The sequence below is a fragment of the Nicotiana tabacum genome, chromosome 3 (assembly GCF_000715075.1).
Source record: "Nicotiana tabacum cultivar K326 chromosome 3, ASM71507v2, whole genome shotgun sequence".
NCBI classification, from domain to species: domain Eukaryota; kingdom Viridiplantae; phylum Streptophyta; class Magnoliopsida; order Solanales; family Solanaceae; genus Nicotiana; species Nicotiana tabacum.
The window spans coordinates 85,206,206-85,229,264 of record NC_134082.1 but is presented as its reverse complement, the minus strand read 5'-3'; the positions used below and the strand labels follow the sequence as shown (position 1 = coordinate 85,229,264).

Here is a 23,059-nt window from a genome sequence, read left to right as displayed (position 1 = left end):
AATTATAAATTAATTCCATAATTGGAAGCCTTGTTAATTAAATTTTGTGGTCCCTGCTGTGCCTAAATAATAGGAAATAAAGGAATTCTTTTTCTGGTGGAAAATAAAACCTAACAGGTTTTGGAAAATGGTTTTAACCCTTAAAAATTGTGCTATAAATACATAAGATTTTCCACCTAGATGAGGGGAGAAAAAGGGGACCGAAATTTTCAGCCTATTTTCCTAGAAATTTCGCCCCTACGAAATTACTATTTTCGGGTATTATTTGGGTAATACAGTAGAAGACCGTGAAATATTCGGAGATCGTGATCGTGCGGGTGATTAAGATTTCATTGCGCTGCTGTGGAATTGGAGCTCACGTAATAGAGAAGTTTTGTTCACGCTTCAAGAGATAACCCATGAAATTCCGTTTATACTAGTTGTCTAGATTACATGTGATTTTGATATTAGGATTGCTTCCGCTGCTTATTATAATCCATCAAACTATAAAACATCAAATACAGCTAAAAAATTTCCAGCTAATTCCAATGTTGATCTTTCGACCTTTTCCCCTTCTTTCCTTTACATGACTTGGACAAAAGTTTAATGCTTCATTTTTTCTGAATATAAAGGAGCAGGAAAGGAAGTTGTCGAGTTGGACATGCAAATGTAATTTGTTCATAGGTATATTTAAAAAGCTTTTCGAAAGAAGTAGACTTGTCTAAAAAAATTTTCTAGAATAAACAAAGTCTTAAAGATCAAGTTTTAAACTTAATTTTACGAGGGGATAGTGGTATGGACAAAAGAGTAATAATCAAAACCCATCTTTTTCCTATGTTATTATTAAATTATAATTAATTAGCATATATGTTCACCTCAATTTATCACTCTATCGTGTCATTTTATGTGACATTATTTTACTAGGTATGAAGTTGAAGAAAAAAGAAAGATTTGTACAACTCATAGTTTTAAATATGCCATGACATTTTATGCGAACTATAAAAGTTTGTCATTAAGGACATAATAAAAAATTTAAGGTGAATTATTTTAAAACTTTAAAAGTTATAATTTTTTCAAACAAACTAAAAATAAAATACTGCCACATAAATTGAAATGGAAGGAATACCTTATAGTTTTGCTATAACCATCAAATACAAGTAAATTTTACCATAAGATTATGCCGTTTACTCTTATATTCAGTTGGATTGTCTCTTGAATCACACTGAGGATTTTTACTAAGTAGAGGTATTCATAAAAATTCAAAAAATCGAGCCAAATCAAAAACCGATTCAAATCGACCAAAAAATTAACATTTTTCTGTTTTGATTTGGTTTTGGTTTTGAATTAACACTTTGTGTGTGTATTCTTATACCAAGTTTCTAAAATTTTATGGTACATGTCAATTGTTTGTACCTTTAGTCTAGTTCTTTGCTATTATAATAATCTAATTCTTTGCATGTTAATTTGATAGGTAGTTTTCGTTTCCTAAGTACAACAATCTATTTCATGTAAAAAAATGATTTATTTTAATTTTGGTTGAGTACTTAAATTATTTATCATTTGAATTATCATCGATATATCTTGGTAAATTATAGATTTATCAAAGAATAGTTGGTTTGATAGTGTTTTGTTCAAAATGTAGTTGCGGAATATGTATTTAGAAGTGTATGTCTCATATTTAAAAAAAAATAAAAAAAAAGAACAAAATTAATATAAATCGAATAGATAAAAGATCGACTTAAATGATTTTGTTTGGTTTGATTACTTTTTAAGTAAAAACTGATCCATATCGAACCATGATCACCCATAGTTATAAAGGCAATAGTGGAGAATGGGAGCTTGCTCAAGGGTACATGTGTCTTTTCACGAATGAAGTCAACTGGAACACTCATTAAACAATCAGTGGCCTCTTTTGCTCCTGCTGAAAAGTGAAAAGTAGAACACCTTTTTTCCTTCTCAGCGCCAGCCGTACATTCAGCTCTCCTCCTCCATGTACACATAACATACTACTTGAATCCCAACATTCATCCACTTAACTTCACTTCAGCTTTTGGGATAACAAAATTCAAATGAGGCTCTTCGTCTAACAATTTAACATCACAATCAGGTAAATAAAGTGCTTCTCTATCAATTCGATTTTATTGAGTAAACATCAAATTATGAAGCTCTAAATTGGTAGCTGTCTTCTTCTTTTGATGCTCGTGTTTGTTCTTTCCAATACTTTCACTGCTGCACCGCATTGTTCATTTCAGCTATTTCGACATGCTCTTCTACACGTTTTGTGTATCATCCTGTTGCTTCCCTTTTTTTTTTAGAAACAACATCATATTAATAACAAAACAAAGCGTCTACAGGGGGCTAGGTGCATCTGGTAGAACAAAAGAACTAACTAGTAGGGAGGGGTTTATAGATATACCCCTAATAGCTGATCCCTAGTGGGAGCATTAACAAAAAGATGCTGCCTAGAGGTCGTTGCTTGGGATGAATGTACAGTGGGGGAAAGAGTGGTAGAAGAGCAAGCATTGACCAGACGCATGGTGGGCACTCCAAGGAAGTCTGCTTTGAGGGCAGCCATAGCAAAAGGTGGTGGTGAGTGTAGGAGGCACCCATGGTTGTTGTCCGTCATAGTGGTTCCATACTTAGCTAAAGTGTCAGCTACTATATTTTGCTCCCTGTAAACACTGCTGATGACGGGATCATTCAGTTGCTTGAGCATGAACCTGCAATCATCAACAAAAGAATTAACATGGGTATGTGAGTTCTGTAAGAGTTAAACAAGATAGCAGCATACACATTGATCTCCAAAGGAAATAGTTGGTGGTGTAGAGCCAGTTGCAAGCCTTTGTGCAAAGCGTTGAGTTCCAGTTCCAGGCTGGATCCTTGTAAAACAGTTTCTGCAAAATCCGGTAACCAATCGCCACTTGAGGTACGAAATCCAACGCAATTTCTACCATGACGGTTAGATGAGGAAGCATCAGTATTTAATTTGTAGTGGCCTACTTTTGGGGGCTGCCATTTTATATAAAGAGGGGTCTTACGATTAGTGGTACGCGTGGGGGAAGTGAGGTAAAACAATTCAGATGCTCATGATGTTATATAAGAACTGTCAACCTTTTGTTGAAGGTTATGAAAAGAGTTGTGATTACGTGTTAGCCAAAGGTGCCAGAGGCAATAGGGAATGAAGGTGGAGGCTGGTAGTTGATTGGGAAAGGTGTGATGTTTGAGATGGATAAGTTGAAAATGCCATTGAAGTGTGTTGATGGAGCGTTGTAAGACTTGTTGTATAGTTGGTAGTAGGTCCAGTTGAGCCCAAAGTGCCTAGCATTTGGGCAGTGAACAAAAATATGCGAAATTGATTCAATGTCTTGACAGGTGTCGCATAAATTGGTTGGGGTAATGGTTAATTTATGAAGGTGTTGTTTTGTGGGTAGGCGTTCATGGCTACATAGCCAAAGGAAATGGATGATTTTTGGGGGGATATGGAGCTTCCAAATCCATTTGTAAGATGAGCTAATTTTTGGTGGGAGTAAGGAGAGATAACTAGACTTAGCCGTGAATTGTGCATTGTGGTTAAGTGCCAAATGATATTGTCATGGCCTGAGGGAAACTGAGGTATGTGTATATTGTGGATTCATTGAATCAAGTTACTGGGGAGGATAAAAGACGTGGTTTGTAAGTCCCACTGTTTATTGTGAATGAAGTTTGCAATGGAGATGTTATTTCTATTGCTTTCAGTTATTGTGACTGATGGAACCTTAAGTTCTTTCTTAAGTTAAAAACAGAACTGGTTTCTAAAATGTCAGTTTATAGTCTCAAGGTCCATCATGTTTAGAAGTTACCTTTAGTTATATATATAAAAAAAAAATACGACAACAACAACAACTGCGCCTCAGTCCCAAACAAGTTGCGGTCGGTTATATGAATCTTCACTAACCACATTACACAATTTAAACTCATCTCGTTCCAATATCATGCAAATACAAATAAAAAAGTATGTAATGTGAGGATTCATCATGAAATTGGCATGTTTTATGCTGGCTGTTTACCTACTGCAACCCTCCTCCTTTATCCGGGCTTGGGACCGACAATGTGAGCAATCTCACGCAGGCGGAGTTATATAAAAAATGCCTCTCTTATTTTTGATCACTTAGATTTTAGCCCTTAGTATATATAACTTAATAATTTAAAGCAAACTTAGTGCAATCCCAAGCACCCAAGGGTGTGGCCTAGGGTCAATGAAGTGGGTTAAGAACCATCTGGTCTCAGGTTCAAACCCCAGCGAGGCAAAAACACTAGGTGATTTATTCTTCTTTGTCTAAACCTTGGTGGACAGAGTTACCTGGTATCCGTTGCTGGTGGGAGGTAGCTGATATTCCGTGGAATTAGTCAAGCTATGCCTAAGCTGGCCCGAATATCACAGTTATATAAAAAAAGAAGTGCAATCCCACGATAGTTATCACATGTGTCTCACCTTATAAAGGATTCATATAACAACCTCAACACATTTGGGATTGAGTAGTAGTAGATTGATTGGTTGATACTATGTTTATGGAATTTTGGTCCTTTATTTATTAGTGATCTCTTGACAGGAAAATATGGGTGCAAGCACATTACCAGATGCATTATTTGGATCTGTTCAATATCATCCTAGCATTTCTTCGTGCAGACATCATGACCCTATTCAAGTTTTTGCTGTTAAGTCACTTCCCACGATCAATAGAAGGACTTCTGGTGGGAAAAGGTGTGACATTCATTCCAGTATGCACAAAGTTTGAAATTTTTTGGATGCAAGAAAGGTTAAATGTGATAATCTTATTATTTCAGAAAAGTTCTATTCGCGGATGCCTGGCTCTGCAAACCAAGACATGTCATTTTCTCGAGCATGGTTTACATTTCTATGCCTCCTACAAGTATCTTTGATAGTTGTTATTTAACTGAGTTATGGTGCTAGTGATTACTACTACTGAAACTTCATTGTTACATCTAGGATGACTCAGCTGAAGCTCTCACAGATTTCCTTGATGATGGGGATGATAATTCGTTAGGGAGTAGCAAGGTAATAGGGGTTGATGACAATGAACTGTTGGCAACTAGAAAAGCTCTCTCTGATGCTCGCGCCAGAAACAAAGCCATTGAAAAGGAAAGAGATCAATTGCTTGAAAAGTTAGCTTGGTCTGAGGCTAAACAGAAGGAGTATTTGTCAACTGTAATGCACGATAAGGATTTGGCCATATCAGAACTTGAGGCTGCGGAGGCTCTATTTAACAATAAGCTAGAAGAGTCTTTGGAGGAGAAATTTAGCTTAGAATCTAAGTTGGTCTTGGCAAAACAAGATGCAGTTGAACTTGCGGTTCAGGTTGAGAAGCTTGCGGAGATTGCTTTTCAGCAGGCAACTTCTCACATACTTGAAGATGCACAATTACGAGTTTCAGCTGCCGAAGCTTCTGCAGCAGAGGCATCTTTTCAAATTGAAGAACAAATAAGGAGTGCCTCTGAAGGGGCCATAACCGCTGTTCTGCAACAGTCTAAGGATGCCATAGAAAAGGCTTTGGCTGTAGCTGAATCAGCTGGCGACCATACAACAAAAGCCATGGCTGCATTTGTAGATAACATGGGTTCGGTTGATGAGATCATATCAGTTCAGTCCCAGAATATTAAGTTAAGCAACACTGTGAATGACTTGGAGTCTCAATTACTGGTTTATAGAAATGACATTGACAGATTGAAATTAGAGCTAAACCAAGCGCGTAAAGAAGCAAAAGCATACGAACTCCGTGCAAATGATGTGGAGAAATTATTCCACGAGTTTCAGGAGTCAAGTAGAAAAGCAGCTCTCCAACAGGAGGAGGAAATTAAGTCATCATTAGAGAAAATGAGAAAAGATGCTACCGAGAAAAGGAAGGCAGCATCAAAGGCGTTTAAGCTTGAGATCGAGAGAATGAAGGCTGCAATTGAAGCAGCAAGAGAAACAGCACGTTCGCAAGATGAGGCATATATGCGAAGATGTGAAGCACTGCAGAGATCTTTAAGAGCAGCTGAAGCTGCTTCGAAAATGTGGAGGCAAAGAGCAGAAATGGCTGAGGATATGTTACTAAAGAAAAGTTCTTCAGAAGAAGGGGATGAAGAAGCTATTTATTCTGTTAATGGTGGAAGAATAGACCTTCTTATGGATGACGATTCACAGAAATGGAAACTTTTAACTGATGGTCCTCGCAGGCCAACTCCTGAGTGGATGGCACGGAGGATAAGATCTCTCCGTCCCAGGTTTCCACCTAGGAAGACTCATGTATCTGAGGCCATGACAGCAGGATATAAAACTTTGGACTTACCAAAACCTGATGAAGTATGGTCTATTGCCCAAGAAAAGCTAAAGGAAGGAGATGTGCTAGTTGAGCATGTGATTGAGAAAGAAGTTATTGAAAAGAAGAGGAAGGCTTTGGAACGTGCTCTTCAACGGAAGACAGTTAAATGGCAGAGAACTCCAGAAGAAACAAAACTAGGTACCGCTATTCATGTCAAAGATCTTACTTTAGTTCACTCGTGAAGCTTGTTCTCAAATGCTTAATTGTGTATAATCGACTTTTTGCATGCAGAGTCAGGGACTGGTACTGGACGAGAGATTGTGGTCAGTATATACCAGCTTCTATTTTGATTTGTGTTTGAATCAGTTTTTAGCTTGCATCAACTTATACTTGGTTTGACTGTTAAATGTAAGCTTAGTTGTGACTTGAATCAATATTGCATTTTATTTCTCTCCAACTCTTTTTGATACATTAAGAAACATATGACTGCTCCATCGATAACTTCTGTTCCAAAGCCACTGCTAAGCAAGTTGAAGAAATTTATTTCCATCTTTGAAAACTAGCTGACACACCGGTTTGACTTATGCAGATTTTTTCATTTAAAAATTGTTTCCATCCAGCAAGAGCTTTTGTATAAACAGATCACAGAAAGAGGCCTTGCTTCTAAAGTAATAAATATTAATTGTTGCGGGAAAGGTGATGTGAGTCATATATCATATGTCATACTGAGAAGTGTACAGAGTTCCTGCAAGTATTCTTAGTGGAACGCTAGATTTGAGCCTGACTTGGACCGAGTAGAAGAAATAGAAGAATCATTAGTGAAGAAAGTCTACACCTAGATGGGCAGATGGATAGACCTCCTAAGACCCTGCTATCTTGGAGTCTTGTGCATTGGGTTTCTGCAAGAGCAGGGAATTACCACTTCAGCTGTGCATGTTATTTCATAGTTCTACTTTCTACAGAAATCTAAAATGATAATCAAGATGATTGGTAGATTGGAGAGTTAACTATAGGCTCCTACTGCCTCCTGATGTTCCACTGCTGCAATCAGTGCTTGACATTAGCTGGATGCTCAGTTACTACCTACTATTGGGTTAGTGCAGAATACATATTTAGAGGTGGAAATCAAAATTGAGCGAACTGGTAGTTTTACCATATTTCTTACTTCCTCAGTTTTAACTAGGATTTCCACCTTTCCTTTTTTACTTCCTTCTGAAATACCGTATAATATCATAAGAAAAAAATTAAGCATATTTCCCTTTTCAAAAAAAAAATTAAGCATATTTTACTGTCTCGAAATTTTTTATCGGACCATGTTTACTCTTCACAAAAGAACTTTTCTAATTCTATTCTCGATTAACAAACAAAAAGTATTATGCACCTACATGTTTCCCCTAGAGTAAATAATTCACTTTTAACTATAACCTAAGTCAAACTAAGATGTTCCAATTTGGGAGGAGGATGTTATATATTTTGTGTTTTAACTGTCATCATTATTATAATTCTTATTATTGTCATTGTTATTGTTATTACTGCTGCTATTGGTGTTACTATCATTGTCATCGTCATCCTCAATATTATTATAACCATCATTCTCATTGTCATCCTCATTATTATTATAACCATCACTCCATCAGTATCACCAACCAGCACTACCACCGCCACCATCTAATGGAATGAAATTCACTCCGAGGCTTTCAAAAACTTATATGAAGCTCTTGTTACAACCACTTTTTATCTGAAATTCTCATCCTCTTCCAGGGTCTTCATACAGGACACCTGCATTACATCATTATCATTATCATTATCAATGCCTATACTTCTTTTACACGCAGTCTCCTTTATTCTTAGTAGCTATAAAGCTCTCTTTGATTTTGAAGTTCCAAGGTTTCAATTGGGAAAGCTGGAGAAGACAGTGGTATCTTGAGCTTGCTAATAAAGCTGCTGATTTGTCCCGCAGTGGTATCACAGCAGTTTGGTTTCCACCACCAACAGAATCAGTTGCTCCTCAAGGTTGACCTCTTTGATCAATTTAGATTAGAAGCCAAATGGGAACTGCTAACAATAACATTTGTTTCCTGATTTATATTTTTTGTAGATGATTGTTTTTTATTCATTATCGTTATTTGTTTCAGAGGAGTTGTTAATAATTGAACAATTCATTATATGTTCGGGTGAAAAGATGATTCTTAACCTTCTGAATTAACTACCTTTTATTCAATGATTTGGTTAAATAAGATTTACAGTATCACTTGCATTGTAAATAACACAGGACTACTGCAGGTTACATGCCTTCTGACCTTTACAACTTGAATTCTGCTTATGGTTCTGTGGAAGAGCTTAGAAGCTGCATAGAAGAGATGCACAACCAAGATCTTCTGGTCAGTATCTAATTGGTGATTTGACTTGTTGTTCTTGGCATTTGTAGTTTTAAAGTGTGCATTCACACAGTTACCATGATTCTTTAATCATTACATGTTTTTTTCCATGTATTCTTTTGCATGAAATGCAAATCTGTGTATGTTTATCTTCTTTAACCAGTAATATACGTCTGCTGCTAGTGCAATGGATTTACTATCACCAAATGAGTAATTTCTGAATTATGTAAGGTTATTAAGCTGCTTATGGGCATAGAACAATGTGGTTTGTCTTTTAGCTGTTCTGCTTGTGTTTGCAGGCTTTGGGAGATGTTGTGTTGAACCATCGATGTGCTCATAAACAGGTATTCATTTTCTAAACTGCTGCCCTTGTTTCTTAATATGTCATAAGAATGTTAGCTTCGCCTTGCTTGGAAATAAAATGTTCATGTAGGAAAACCTTTTAGCTCTAGAAGCAAGTGTGAGTTGTTTGCAAGTCATATACTTTGAACACTATTTCATTGTGCTTGCTGGCAATGGTTTATTAAAATATCATTTTACATGGCATAGTTAAGTTGGTCCAAGTTCTGGAGTGTATATAGAAAGAAACATTCATCATGATATTTGATTTATCTGTTACCTCTTATGTTCCATAATTGCCTATGTCTCTCCCCGTATGATAGACCATATTCTTCTAAGTTAGCATTGCCATCTATACCCAATCTTTCATGGATGTGTATAGTTCCTATCCTCCTTGAGATTGTACATTTTGTATAAACCTTGTAGAGACTGCTTTGGAGTAAATCAAGGCAAACTAGTCCAATAGGTTTGCTGACCCTTTTAACTCATACTAATGCTGGAAGTGTTGATAAATGCTCTCACCTGATTGTAGAGTCCAAATGGTGTCTGGAACATTTTCGGAGGCAAGCTTGCGTGGGGACCTGAAGCAATTGTTTGTGATGATCCAAACTTTCAAGGCCGTGGAAATCCTTCAAGTGGTATAAATTCTCTCCATGAAACAAATGGGATATGTTTGTAAATGTGCTGTCCATAATTGCCAGATGGAAGAGGTTTATCAGCACACTAAGATATTGGAGAACTCCTGTCACTTGGTGCGATCTTGGTTAATTTTTTAATTTAATGAAAATGACTGTTGTCATTGGTGCTCTTTTAGATTGTCTTCATCTTTGCACCTCCAAGCTTCTGATTTCAGTCTTTGAAATTTGCCCAAGTTTTCTATTCAATTGATCAACATGCTATTTTACTGTAACATGTCTTTGTCCAGTCTTTGATTAAAGCAATTACCAAAACTAATATTCTTGTACTGTAAAATCTTTTCATTGTATTTTCTTTTCTGAGAGCACCAATACGTTTATGCTTCTGCTCAGATTTGTATATGTTTCTGCAAGACAGTAGGGTATGATTGGGACTATGTAGCATGTGGTGAAGGTGAGGAATCATCTGGAGATAGTCCAGTTTTGGTGCATAACTTTCTTGAGTTTCCAGAATAGCTGAAATCTTACCTTATTAATAAAAAAAAGTTTCCAGAATAGCCTCTAAAAGTGTTGTTCTTCACCTGTATATTTGATTTTGATGAGCTTCACAGACTGATGAGAAGAGATTATAAGTATTTCCTCTTACAGGATTTTTCTAGTTACCCCCTCTTTGTGTGCCTTTGAAGTGTAGGTGATATATTTCATGCTGCACCAAACATTGATCATTCCCAGGAATTTGTACGACAAGATGTAAAGGAGTGGCTAAATTGGCTGCGAAATGACATCGGTTTTGATGGGTGGCGCCTTGACTTTGTGAGGTGAAGCCGTAACTCTTCTTGGTTTACTACTTTTGAACTTAGTACTTCTGTCTTCCATTTCTAGAAACAAGTCCAGTTTTTTGTAAAACGTTGATTTGCATTCATCATATTGGTTAGAAAACTTGAAAATCAAGAGGAAAAACAGAACTCTCTTGTTGCAATATGTGGTTATACTGCATTACCTGCTTGTTTTATTGATACTAGTTTTTCCTTTCCCGAAGTTTATAAGGGGTAGCTGTTCAAGTCTTCTCTATCTCTGTTTGTCTGTCTGTTCTGTCTCTCCTTCCAACGTCCGTTGGAAGCTAAATGAAGATAAGGTGGAAACTTCTTGTCACGTATTTGATTCTGCTGGAGCTATATGTCTACATTCAATAGAAGAATATTTGGAAACAACGATCATATTTCAGACATCAGACCTCTCATGGAGCTGTATTTCATCTTCATTTTGATCTCCATGTTATGTTATTATCCTTTAGGTATAGTCTAAGAACTATGTTGTGGTCCAGAATGAAAAAATGCTCGGACGATTTTGAATGAGATGTTAGGAGGGAAATCAACGTGGCACTTTCATGTAATACATTCCTGGAGTTTTTAACTTCAATTGAGTCGATACTCTATGATATTTGGAAAGTGGCTGATCTATTCAGTCCTATGAATCTTTCTGCTCGGTAGGATACCTTTGTCATTTGCAGTAATGTGGGCTCTTTCTTGTCTGCAGGGGCTTTTCAGGGGGATATGTGAAAGAATATATAGAAGCATCAAATCCCGCATTTTCTATTGGCGAGTATTGGGATAGTCTGGCTTATGAAGGTGGAAACTTGTGTTACAACCAAGGTGAGCATTTTTCATTTGTAGCTGTAGATTTGTCTAACTGGTTTCAGCTTGGGATTGTAAAGTTTGACAAGTGTTGTGCATGAAGCTAGGTTATGACAACTGATTTGGTCATTTTATGCAAATTCTTGTAACTGGGTATTTCTGAGATGTGTTCGAGCAAATAACAAAAGGTGGTCTGGCTCCAACTCTCTGTGCTAACCAGGGTCATTTCTCGGTTCAGCTTTGAAACTGATTAGGTGGCAATGTCCTTAACCATTGAGGACATACTTTGTGTAGAAAATTCATTTGTGTTATTCTGATGCATCCAGATGCCCATCGCCAGCGCATAGTTAACTGGATCAATGCTACTGGTGGGAGCTCTTCAGCATTTGATGTCACGACAAAGGTACTTCCGTTAGAGCATCTTTTATTTGCAGGGTTTCCTCTATCCCCTCATATGAAAGCATCTCAATTATTTGGAAATGATATGCATGCCAGTCCTTCGTGCTCTTATGCCTCTCTTCTTGAATGAAGTAGAGCAAGTAGTATGACACGTGGTTTTGGATGAGTATCAGAATGGCTATGTATAGGTTGGAGATGATTGATTTCGTGCAGGTTTATTCTGTAGTTTCATACCCTTGACCCACTGGCGGGACAAATGGACAAGGCTTATTTTACTTTACACAATCTTTTCAACGGCAAAGAAATCGAATGAGTAAAATAGAACTAGTAATTACCAAGATAGAAGCTGAGGAGAAACAACACTACAGTTCGTCGATTGTCTTTCAATGTTAATAACCACACCTGTGCTGCTTTTATGTAACATAATTAGTAATGATTCTTTTGGGCGGCAAATTCAGATCTTGTAAACTGCGAGAAATCAACCACTTTGATGTGAAAGAAGAAGAGAAGAAAAATGGTGAATAGATTGCTAGATTATTCCCTCAAGCTGTTGGGTTTAAATAACTTTTGACAGAAATACAAATAAGGAAAGACTACAATTACAAGCCTACAAAATCTCCTAATTACTTAATTATTGGGATTTGTGTATCTTTTCATATTTGCATAGCATCAATTCTTGCCATATTTAACACTCCCCCTCAAGCTAGAGCGTACAAGTCATATGCTCCTAGCTTGCTACAAATATCGCCAATTCTGAATCCTCGGAGTGATTTTGTGAGGACATCTGCTAGTTGGTCTTTTGAGTTGACAAAACTCGTAATAATGCACCCGGACTCAATCTTTTGTCGAATGAAGTGACAATCTACCTCAATATGCTTCGTTCTTTCATGAAATACTGGATTTGAAGCGATATATAATGCGGCTTGATTATCACAAATCAATTTCATTGGCTCGTCCCTTCCGATCTTTAACTCCCGTAGAAGTTGCCTTAGCCATATAAGCTCTCAAGTAGCCAATGCCATAGCCCGATATTCTGCCTCTGCGCTTGACCTAGCCACCACATCTTGCTTTTTACTTTTCCAGGATATTAGGTTGCCTCCAATTAAAATACAATAACCTGAAGTGGACCGTCTATCAGAGGGAGAACCTGCCCAATCTGCATCAGAATACCCAACAATGTCTGCATGTCCCTTGTTTTCATACAATAAACCTTGTCCCGGAGAACCTTTGACATATCTTATGATGCGAATTGCTGCATCCCAATGACTGTCACAAGGTGACTGGAGAAACTGGCTAACCACATTTACTGCAAATGAGATATTAGGTCTCGTGATCGTAAGATAGTTGAGTTTGCCAACAAGTCTCCGATATCTTCCTGGATCTTTTAGAGGTTTCCCTTGTCCCGGAACAAGTTTAGTATTTGGATCCATGGGACTGTCCATAGGTTTGCGGTTCAACATACCAGTGTCTTCCAAAATATCCAAGGCATACTTCCTTTGTGAGATGACAATGCCGCTACCAGATTGTGCCACCTCAATGCCTAGAAAATATTTTAGTTTGCCCAGATCCTTAGTCTGGAATTGACTTGAAAGATGCTGCTTAAGTTGGATAATACCTTCATGATCATCACCTGTGATGATAATATCACCAACATAAATAATTAGAAAGATACATTTGCCATGAGATGAATGCCTATAGAATACTGAATGATCAGCTTTTGTTCGGGTCATTCCAAATTGTTAGAAAACAGTTCAGAAACGGACAAACCATTCCCTAGGAGACTGCTTGAGACCATAAAGAGATCGACGAAGTCGACAGACTAATCCAGACTCCCCCTGAGCAACAAACCCTGGTGGTTGCTTCATATATACTTCTTCAACAAGTTCTCCATGAAGAAATGCATTCTTAATGTCCAACTGAAAAAGAGGCCAATGATTCATCGTTGCCAAAGAGATAAGAAGACGGACAGATGCCATCTTTGCAACTGGTGAAAAAGTATCACCATAATCAATGCCATACACCTGAGTATACCCTTTAGCAACCAGTCTTGCTTTAAGGCGATCAACCTCTCCGTTTGGACCTACCTTAACTGTAAACACCCATCGACAACCAACTGTGGTTTTCCCTTTAGGTAAAGGGACTATCTCCCAAGTACCGTTATCGTGCAAGGCCGTCATCTCTTCAATCATAGCCTGACGCCAACCTGGATGGGCCATTGCTTCTTCCACAGTCTTTGGAACCTTGACGGTGGATAAGCTAGTAATAAAGGCATGATATGAAGGTGATAACGATGATAACTTAAATAGGTATAAGAGGGAGTTTGATTGGCAGTAGTTCTAGTACCTTTTCGTAGAGCAATGGGGAGAGCAATAACATTTGATGAGTGCTCAACCGAAGCATGAGACATTGCTGGAGAAGGCAATGAGTCACCCGATGGGCTTTGTGTAGCTGCATTAGGATCAGAAGCATCAACTGGATTAGTAGGTTGAGAATTAGGTCGAGGGTGTCTAGAATAGACTTGGAGTGGTGGAGCTGGAGCTGGAGGCGAAAAGGTTGGAACCGGAAGAACTGTGGATATGGCCTTCTGATTTAATGAATTAGGAGAAAAATATGGGGAAGTCTCAAAAAAGGTAACATCTGCTGAGATTAAGTACCTATTTTTAGATGGATCAAAGCATTTGTATCCTTTTTGTAGACGAGAGTACCCTAAAAAGACACATTTGATAGCCTTCTGCTTAAGTTTGTCTTTTCCCGGGGTAAGGTCATGAACAAAACAAGTACAGCCAAACACACGTGGAGGAAGTGGGAACATAGGTTGTTCGGGATAAAGGATTGAGTGTGGACTTTTGTACTGCAAAACAGAGGAGGGCGTACGATTAATTAAATAACACGCAGTAATAACTGCATCACCCCAAAAACGTAAAGGAATATGATTGTGAATAAGTAATGTCCGAGCTGTTTCAATGAGATGTTTGTTCTTTCGTTCTGCAACTCCATTTTGTTGTGGAGTATGTGCATAAGAAGACAAGTGTAATATACCTTGTGATGACATGAAGGAAGAAAAAGAAGAAGAGAAGTATTCTTGGGCATTATCACTGATTAATTTCTTTATGGAAACACCAAATTGATTGCGAATCTCAGTACAAAAGTTCCGAAAAATAGAGAACAATTCAGATCTGTTTTTCATTAAAAATAACCAAGTGCATCGAGAATAATCATCAATAAATGTAACAAAATAATGAAATCCTAGTGAAGAACTGAAACGACTTGGACCTCATATGTCCGAGTGAACAACTTCAAACATAGAGGATGACCTATTATTGACACGCTTTGGGAAAGAAGCACGAGTGTGTTTCCCAAGCTGACATGACTCACATTCTAACAAAGATAAACTAGATAGACTGGGGACCATCTTCTGCAACTTTGAAAGACTTGGATGTCCCAATTGACAATGAAGCAAATCAGAGGAAATAGCGGAAGTGAAGGCAACTGGTGGGTTTGGAATAGATAGTTTATATAGACCGTGTGACTCATGTCCTCTTCCAATCACCTGTCCCGTACTCCGGTCCTGCACAAAAAACAGAATCCTCAGAGAAGATTACAAGACACTTGAGGTTCTTGGTTAATTTACTAATGGAAATAAGATTATACGGACAATCAGGAGCAAACAGAACTGAGGTTAAAGGTAAAGAAGGTAGAGGGTGGGTTGCACCTATTCCTTTGATAGCAGTCTTTGATCCATTAGCTAAGGTAATGGTAGAAAAGACAGATGGAGAATTAAGGACAAAAAGAAAATTTTGGTTACCGGATATATGATCAGTAGCACCAACGTCAAGAATCCATGGTCCAGGAAAGGAAGACTGTGCGACATAGGCAAAAGAGTTACCAGGTTGCACTGTGCAAGCTGTAGATGAGGTAGATGACTGTTGCTTTGATGCCTGGTACTGAAGATAATCATTATAATTTGTTCCAGTCAAAGTGATAGAGTGAGATGATCTATCCTTGACATCTGGTGTAGGTAGAATACCATCTCCGCTGTGAGCCACATTGATTGCATGTCGATGACGATCATTGTTACGTGGAGGCTTACCATGAAGCAACCAACAAACATCACGTGTATGTCCTCCCTTATCACAGTATGTGCAATGTTTAGTGCTTTTCCCTTTTCCTTTTCTGGGTCCATTTTGAAAAGTGTTAGTTTGTACAACCATTATAGAAGTATCATATGAGTTTACCTCTGGTGTAGATGTGATGCGCAACAATCTGGCAGATACTTTCTCCAAGGTAGGAACGGATGCGCTAGCAAGAATCTGGTCTCGAACTGAGGAGAGATCAGATCTTAATCCAATCAAGGCTAGAACCATAAAAAATCTGTCTCTCTGTCTCTCCTGAACATCCAACTTGTCAGTAAAAGGCATAAGAGAATCAAATTGATCCTTTAAAGATTCTACTTGTCCAAGATAGCTTGCCATGTCTTGTTGATTATGATGCAGGTGGACAATGTCTGAGACTACCTTGTAAATAAGTTGTATGTCATTTGTATACAAGGTTTTGACCTTGTTCCAAACCCTGCAACATGTCTTACATGACTGAAAAAGATTAAATAACTTACTGTCAAGAGAGTTCCATAGAAGACTGCATAATTGAGCATCTATTTTAACCCAAGTTGGTCTATCAGATGCTCCAATCTATAATTCTTGATCAGTGATCTTCATATCCTTACCCTATAAACCACAGTTGTACAGAAGCTGCCCAAGAGGTCTAATTTCCACTTCCATCCAACTTAACAGTAGTAATTGTTGGAGATGGTGAAGAGGAAAAAATCGACTTTCCAGTAATTTGATTTTCAACTGCTTTATCATCTCCCATTGTTGTATTTATCACACAGGAACTGCTGAAAGTGAATGAGAGTAACTACAAAAACAAGAGAAACAGGAAGAAATAGAGAAAACTGAAGAGTCAGACCAAGGAGGATCTGGTTTTTCTATAGTCTTTTAATTCAAGGAAGAAAAATGAGATGGAGCAGGGACTAAAAAACCCTAGCTCTGATACCATGTGAAAGAAGAAGAGAAGAAAAATGGTGAATAGAGTGCTTGATTATTCCCTCAAGCTGTTGGGTTTAAATAACCTTTGACAGAAATACAAATAAGGAAAGACTACAATTACAAGCCTACAAAATCTCCTAATTACTTAATTATAGGGATTTGTGTGATTACAGGGATTTGTGTATCTTTTCATATTTACATAGTATCAATTCTTGCCATATTTAACAGGACTTAACACTTTTAAGAAACAGTGGAATCGATAAGGAGATCTGTTGTACAATTAGCTTGTTGGCATGTTAACATTTTAAGGCTCTGTCTGAAAAGCCTTGACTAACTCTGGTTCATATATGTGTGTGACGATGAAGCAGTCAACCTTGTAACTGGACTGAGTGGCTCATCAAAGCCTATATCCCTATTGCTGGTTGTAGCCTTTGCTTACCACACGAGCATTATGGCAAACACAAGTAATGTCACACTCGTACTGTCTTTTAGCTTTTTCAAACCATGCATGACCTTCTAAAGATAAATTATCAATCCCCTATTTTAAGGACATCTGAGTTAACTCCACGTTTTCCCACCTTTTTTTCTTTTTGATAAGGCATATTATGTCCATTTCCCCCTTATCCCACTTCTTGCCACTCCATAATTTCTGACTAAAATTTTCATCTTCAATTTGGTTTGACCTTTAAGCATATATTCTTTGTCTAATTTGACGCCCAACAAATGGTATTTTGTTATTTTTTCAAACCATATGTGACCTTCTAAAGATAAATTATCAATCCCCTATTTTAAGGACATATGAGTTAATTCCACGTTTTCCCACCTTTTTTTCTTTTTGATAAGGCATATTATGTCCATTTTCCCCTTATCCCACTTCTTGCCACTCCATAATTTCTGACTAAAGTTTTCATCTTCAATTTGGTTTGACCTTTAAGCATATATTCTTTGCCTAATTTGACGCCCAACAAATGGTATTTTGTTATAATTTTGTTCTATATATTGATTGTTTATGTTAAATTACAAACATACGATACATTAAGCAAAATTTTCTCTTATTTCATGTACATAACTGTACTTTGCCTTAATTTCGTTCTCGTTCTTATTATTGGTTGCATGTGTGTAAATTATTTTGACATGTCAATTTCATGACGTACTAAAAACCAAGGTTACTGTCTGAAATGAATCTAGTCTCTAATCCAATTTTGGGATTTCGTATGAATCAAACATGGGAGTGTGGAGATGTAATCCTGCTCTTAGTATTACTAGTCCTGAGAGGCATAATCCCACTCTTGGTCCCTTTAGTAGTCCTGGGAGATTATAGTCTCACGTAATCTCTTCGTAGAAAGCACCCTTTAACTATTCATGCCAGGGTATCTATAGGTTAATATCTTTCTCCTTATTTAGATTTATATTGCTTCTTCATGTTAGTTTAGAAAGGACACAATGATAGATTTTCAGCTTGTTGGTGAATGATATTTGTCTGGCAGGGTATACTGCATTCTGCTTTACATAATCAATATTGGAGGTTAATTGATCCTCAAGGCAAACCAACAGGAGTGATGGGATGGTGGCCCTCACGTGCTGTCACATTTTTGGAGAATCATGATACTGGATCCACACAGGTCTTTCTCTTTCTTGCTAACAGACACATACATACACACACAGATTTACATGTCTACTTGTGTTCTCACTCATTCAGTGAGACAGATGGCCAACGTAAATGCATTGCATGGAGGTAAACTACGTTTCATTCACCGTCATTTAAATTAGTTCAGAGCTTTTGGCTCGAATTATCCTTTACGTTCAGCCAAAAGATTAAGTGGGTCCCTCTAATACGCCCTCCAAATTTCAAACACTTGACAAGTTCGGTCCCATATTAGATAGTCGTCACTTGCGGACAAAAAGATAGGCATGCAAGCAGAACATGACTGCACTCTGCTTCTTGCCCTTTGGCTCCTTCTTCCATTTTGGCTCGCAGAATAAGAAATAGAATGGGCATTTTCTGCAGCTTCTCCCCCCAGGCTCTCTCACTGTGAAATCAGACAAAACTCAGTTTTTCCAACAGCTAATCAATTTCCAGTAGCTGGTATCTTGAGGGATGTTGCAGAAAAGAGTTCAGGATAGCCATAAGTGGGATCTCCATCGAAGAGCAACCTAAGAACTCGTGGCAGAGATCGTGGAAGTCCCAAACCAGTCTTCTCATACAAGTGAGTTAATAGAGTTAACATAAGCTAATCTTTCACAATCCTCCAGAATTTGAGCACTTCTGTCTCTGGAGAAGACCAACTTCTTGCCATGAGATTTTCGGTTAAATGACCTTTGAAACCATGCTAGGTTCAGGACTGATCCAAGGAACTAAATACACAAGTGAAATTGTCCAAGTTTGAAACTTTAGATAATAGTTTCAAGCGGAACTAATACTAGTCCTTGTTCTTCATCCTTCATCAGCACCCTTCAATTGCTGCAATTAACTAAGCAGGTAGTATGTAAATAGAAAGAGCTGAAAGGTATTGACAGGAAGTCCTTGGAAACCGAAAGCTCTGAATTTGCTTTCAAAAAGTAAATCAAGCCTTACGAAGCCTGATTCTACCATGTCATCATGTATGGATCCACCTTCATGTGTCAACAACTCCGACCTGAACAATTCCCTCTTAAATTTAGCCTCAGAAAAAGACTTCCGAAACCTTGGGCTTTCCCTCTTCCCAGAGGCATATGCAATGGTTTTTACTGGGAAAAAGGAGTGATGAACAGGAGAGGTAGAATTTCTCCTGGAAAAAGGGAAAGGAGAACATTCACCTGAGGTGCACATGACAGTTCTGTTAAAGCTTGACAGAATGTTAACTTCTGGACAAAAGAACTACTCCCCCCATTTCAATTTGTTTGAACCTATTTGATTGGCCATGTAGTTTAAGAGAAAAGAGAATACTTTTGAAACTTGCGGTCTAAAAAAATCCATAGATATTTGTGTGGCTATAAATCATGTTATTAAAGGTAAAAGGGAAATTTTTAAGTTTAATTATTTTCAAATTTAGAAAGGGTTCATTCTTTTTGAAACTGACTAAAAAGGAAATAGGTTCATTCTTCTTGAAACGGAGGGAGTAAATTTTTGCAGATGGAGATGTTATTTTGTTAACTATAATTTTAGAGGGAACCACTCGATCTTTTGGCCAACTTGAGGAAAGTTTTCGGAAAAAAAATTGTAAGTTCAGTGTCACCTAAAATCTTGGGGTAATCCAAAAATATATTTTGTTAATATAGTTTTAGCTTTTCATTTTGGATTCCATTGGTAATGAGGATTCGGAATATCACACACTGATTAATCTAAGAGAGATTCGACAACAAAAGGAAAGATCGATTCTTTGGGATCCTTCCTATCTGATCCATAAGATCTCCATATGCAGCTTTTCATCTGCATTTGTCCTTAGAAGTTAAATAAACAGAGTGGTTCAGGCATGAGATTCAGCTTTCCTTTGAGAGATCTGGAATTTTGAACTTTAAGTTCACAAGTGAAAGTGTTTAGTCTACGGGATCACATACCAAAACAGTGCTTGGTGTGAGGATCTGTTGAGCATGGCTCTGAGATGGTACTCAGGCTAACCAAGACGTTTATTAAGGAATGTGCTAGCCAGCATTTATGCTGAGTTAGTTAGAGTCTTGTATCTTGGTCTCAATCATTTGATACTCGTCACAATATCATCCGAATTATTTATTCCTCCAAACACCCCACACCCCCCTCCCCGGGCTCTGTCTCGCCGTTCCTCCCTCACACATGCACTTGTTTTACTTGCTCATTTCGAATTCATGGTCCAGCGGTTGATGTGTGTGTCATCTTTCCAACTCACATGTTTTACCTTGAAAACAAAATAGGACAACACGAGTTTGTTTTTTTTAATGATTGGGGTTCCAATGAAACTGTTAAATTTGAAATTTTTGCATACAATTACAGATGTAGAGATCCATTATCTGAGTGAAGTTTGCGAATTACATAAAGATCTTTTGTCAGTTGCTCTATTGTATATTAGTTGGCTGAAGTGTCTCCAGTAAAACTCGCAGTTACATCTGAGCTTAATTCTTTATAAAGGGGAAAGGGTCAAATTTACCCCTGCACTGTCTGAAATTGAGTAAAATTTTCCCTCCATTATACTTTGAGTCTAATCTTTCTACCACCGTTAGGAAAATCTCGTTTTTGCCCTTGCCTCCTAACATAGCTCCAACTTGAAGTATAATGGATAATTTGAATATTTGCTCTTGAAGTATATTGCCACATGAAGTCCACCGATTTCAGCTGGAGTTTTGTTAATGGCAAGGGCAAATACAAGACGATTTGTGAACAACAAGGGTATGAATGGACCTAAAGTATGACAGAGGGTAAATTGAGCAACTCTGGGTAGTATACAGTGGCAAATTTGGACCATTTTCCTTTTCTTACATGACTTCAACTTTAGTTGCCATGCATTATTTTGGGATGAGCTTAAATGGAACGACATGGACAGTGAGGATTCATGTAGCCCACTCCAACTATCTTGGGATTGAGCTAAAGTTATTTGTATCCACTATTTTATACTTTTGTCTGCTTTGTGAACTGAAAAGTAATTTGTTTTCATGCATTTGATTCACTGATTGCTACCAGTTGGAAGATCTGATTCTCACTTTGGCATATTAATACCAAATAATTCATGGGATCAGGTTAATACCAAATGTTTTATCAGGTAATGACATAAATGATATTCCTCTCTTTCAGGGCCATTGGCCATTTCCACGGGATAAGCTTACACAAGGATATGCATACATTTTAACTCACCCTGGAACGGTAATCCTTGTTTCTTTTGTTTTCATGGTAGATTTTAGAAAATTTTCAGCTATTGCTTTCTGGAAGTAGGAGAAGATAAAATTTCATCCTCCAAATTAAATTGAGTGACTAAAGCTCTCTTTTTCTCCCTTTTACCAAATCAGTAATCTTTCACCTTGTCATTATTAGTAGTAGCGCTTTTAAAACTAAATCGAAACTGAGTACATGAGGCTGCTAGTGAGTCTCTGAATTATAGATTTTCACGAGAAAATGAAAAGCATCATGTTGTTAAACATACTTCGATCTTTTGGAAGGATGTACCACTGCTATATCCTCTTGAATTGAAGATGGACTCATGTTGCTTACACCATAAAAGGTTGCCTTCAGCAATCTATAGTCTGTTTATGCACGCAGGCACGCCCAGACACATGTATCTGCATAGATATATACAGAACTATGTATGATTTACTTAGTTACTCTCTCACAAGATTAAAGCGTATTGATAATTTCAGTATGGGTGGTTATATGATCTCTCAATCTTGAGGTAAAGCTCCAAAGACATCCTAATTCTTACTCATTTGTTTGCAGCCTGTAATATTTTACGATCATTTCTATGATTTTGGAATTCGGGATATCATAAACGAGTTAATTGAGGCGCGGACGCGAGCTGGAATCCATTGTCGTAGCCCTTTAAAGATATATCATGCAAACAATGATGGTTATGTTGCACAGATTGGAGATACCCTTGCGATGAAACTTGGTCATTTGGACTGGAATCCTTCCAAGGAAGTTCATTTGGATGGAACCTGGCAGAAATTTGTTGATAAAGGACCAGAATATCAAATATGGCTCAGGCAATAATACTACAGAATTCGAGAATTACATGTTCTTATTGGGATTCTGCCCATTTTATGGCCTTGTATTGTAATTATAATATCATACATCATATCAGAATTCCAGCATCAGGCGATGCGAATAAAAAGAGCTTGATGAAATATTTGACACCCAACCATCAACTATTGATAGAATCTCCTTCCAGCTTTTTCCATGTGATATCAGCTTCGAAAAACAAGGTACAGCAAGTGCTTGGTATGATGGAAAATATCTTTGCAAATATTTTTTTTCCAGAAACTAAGTCATTTCCTTGTTTGTCAAAAAAAATATTTTCCACCAACAACAACAACAACCCAGTGTAAATCCCACAAGTGGGGTCTGGGGAGGGTAATATGTACGCAGACCTTACCTCTACCCCGAGGGGCAGAGAGGCTGTTTCCAGGAGACCCTCGGCTCAAAGAGGCGACAAGAGACACTATATTAGTACTATCAATAGAGTCATAATAGAACAACATAAAATACCATAAAATCCATAACATAACATAAATACCATAAAAACAAAGTAACAACAATATAAGAGATATAGGAAATATGAGAATATGTAAGGTATTAATACACAGAAGATAAAGCCCATCATCAGTAGTTGATCAATAGCATCCTAAGACTAATTCCTAACTGGCTAGTCTCACTCTAGTGCGCTGTAAAAAAGACATCACAATTTCCCT

At 37.6% G+C, this 23,059-nt stretch overlaps 1 protein-coding gene across 3 annotated transcripts; it reads left to right on the top strand.

The window, feature by feature from the left end:
* Positions 1 to 1,860: 1,860 nt before the first annotated feature.
* Positions 1,861 to 22,509, top strand: LOC107760700 (uncharacterized). Of its 3 annotated transcripts, none has more exons than XM_075249600.1 (15): positions 1,861 to 2,086; positions 4,569 to 4,720; positions 4,804 to 4,864; positions 4,967 to 6,479; positions 6,573 to 6,604; positions 8,162 to 8,294; positions 8,565 to 8,662; positions 8,959 to 9,003; positions 9,531 to 9,636; positions 10,325 to 10,451; positions 11,170 to 11,285; positions 11,594 to 11,670; positions 18,199 to 18,333; positions 21,453 to 21,521; positions 22,089 to 22,509. In XM_075249600.1, the coding sequence occupies exons 2-15, from the start codon at positions 4,575 to 4,577 to the stop codon at positions 22,359 to 22,361; spliced, it is 2,931 nt and encodes a 976-aa protein (XP_075105701.1). In that variant the 5' UTR covers positions 1,861 to 2,086; positions 4,569 to 4,574; the 3' UTR covers positions 22,362 to 22,509. The 3 variants fall into 3 exon arrangements, 2 of the variants coding, with proteins under 2 accessions (XP_075105701.1, XP_075105702.1); XR_012707629.1 differs by having other exon boundaries at positions 1,897 to 2,086; positions 11,375 to 11,670; XM_075249601.1 differs by lacking the exon at positions 1,861 to 2,086 and having other exon boundaries at positions 4,675 to 4,720; positions 4,804 to 4,889.
* The last annotated feature ends 550 nt before the right edge of the window (positions 22,510 to 23,059 follow it).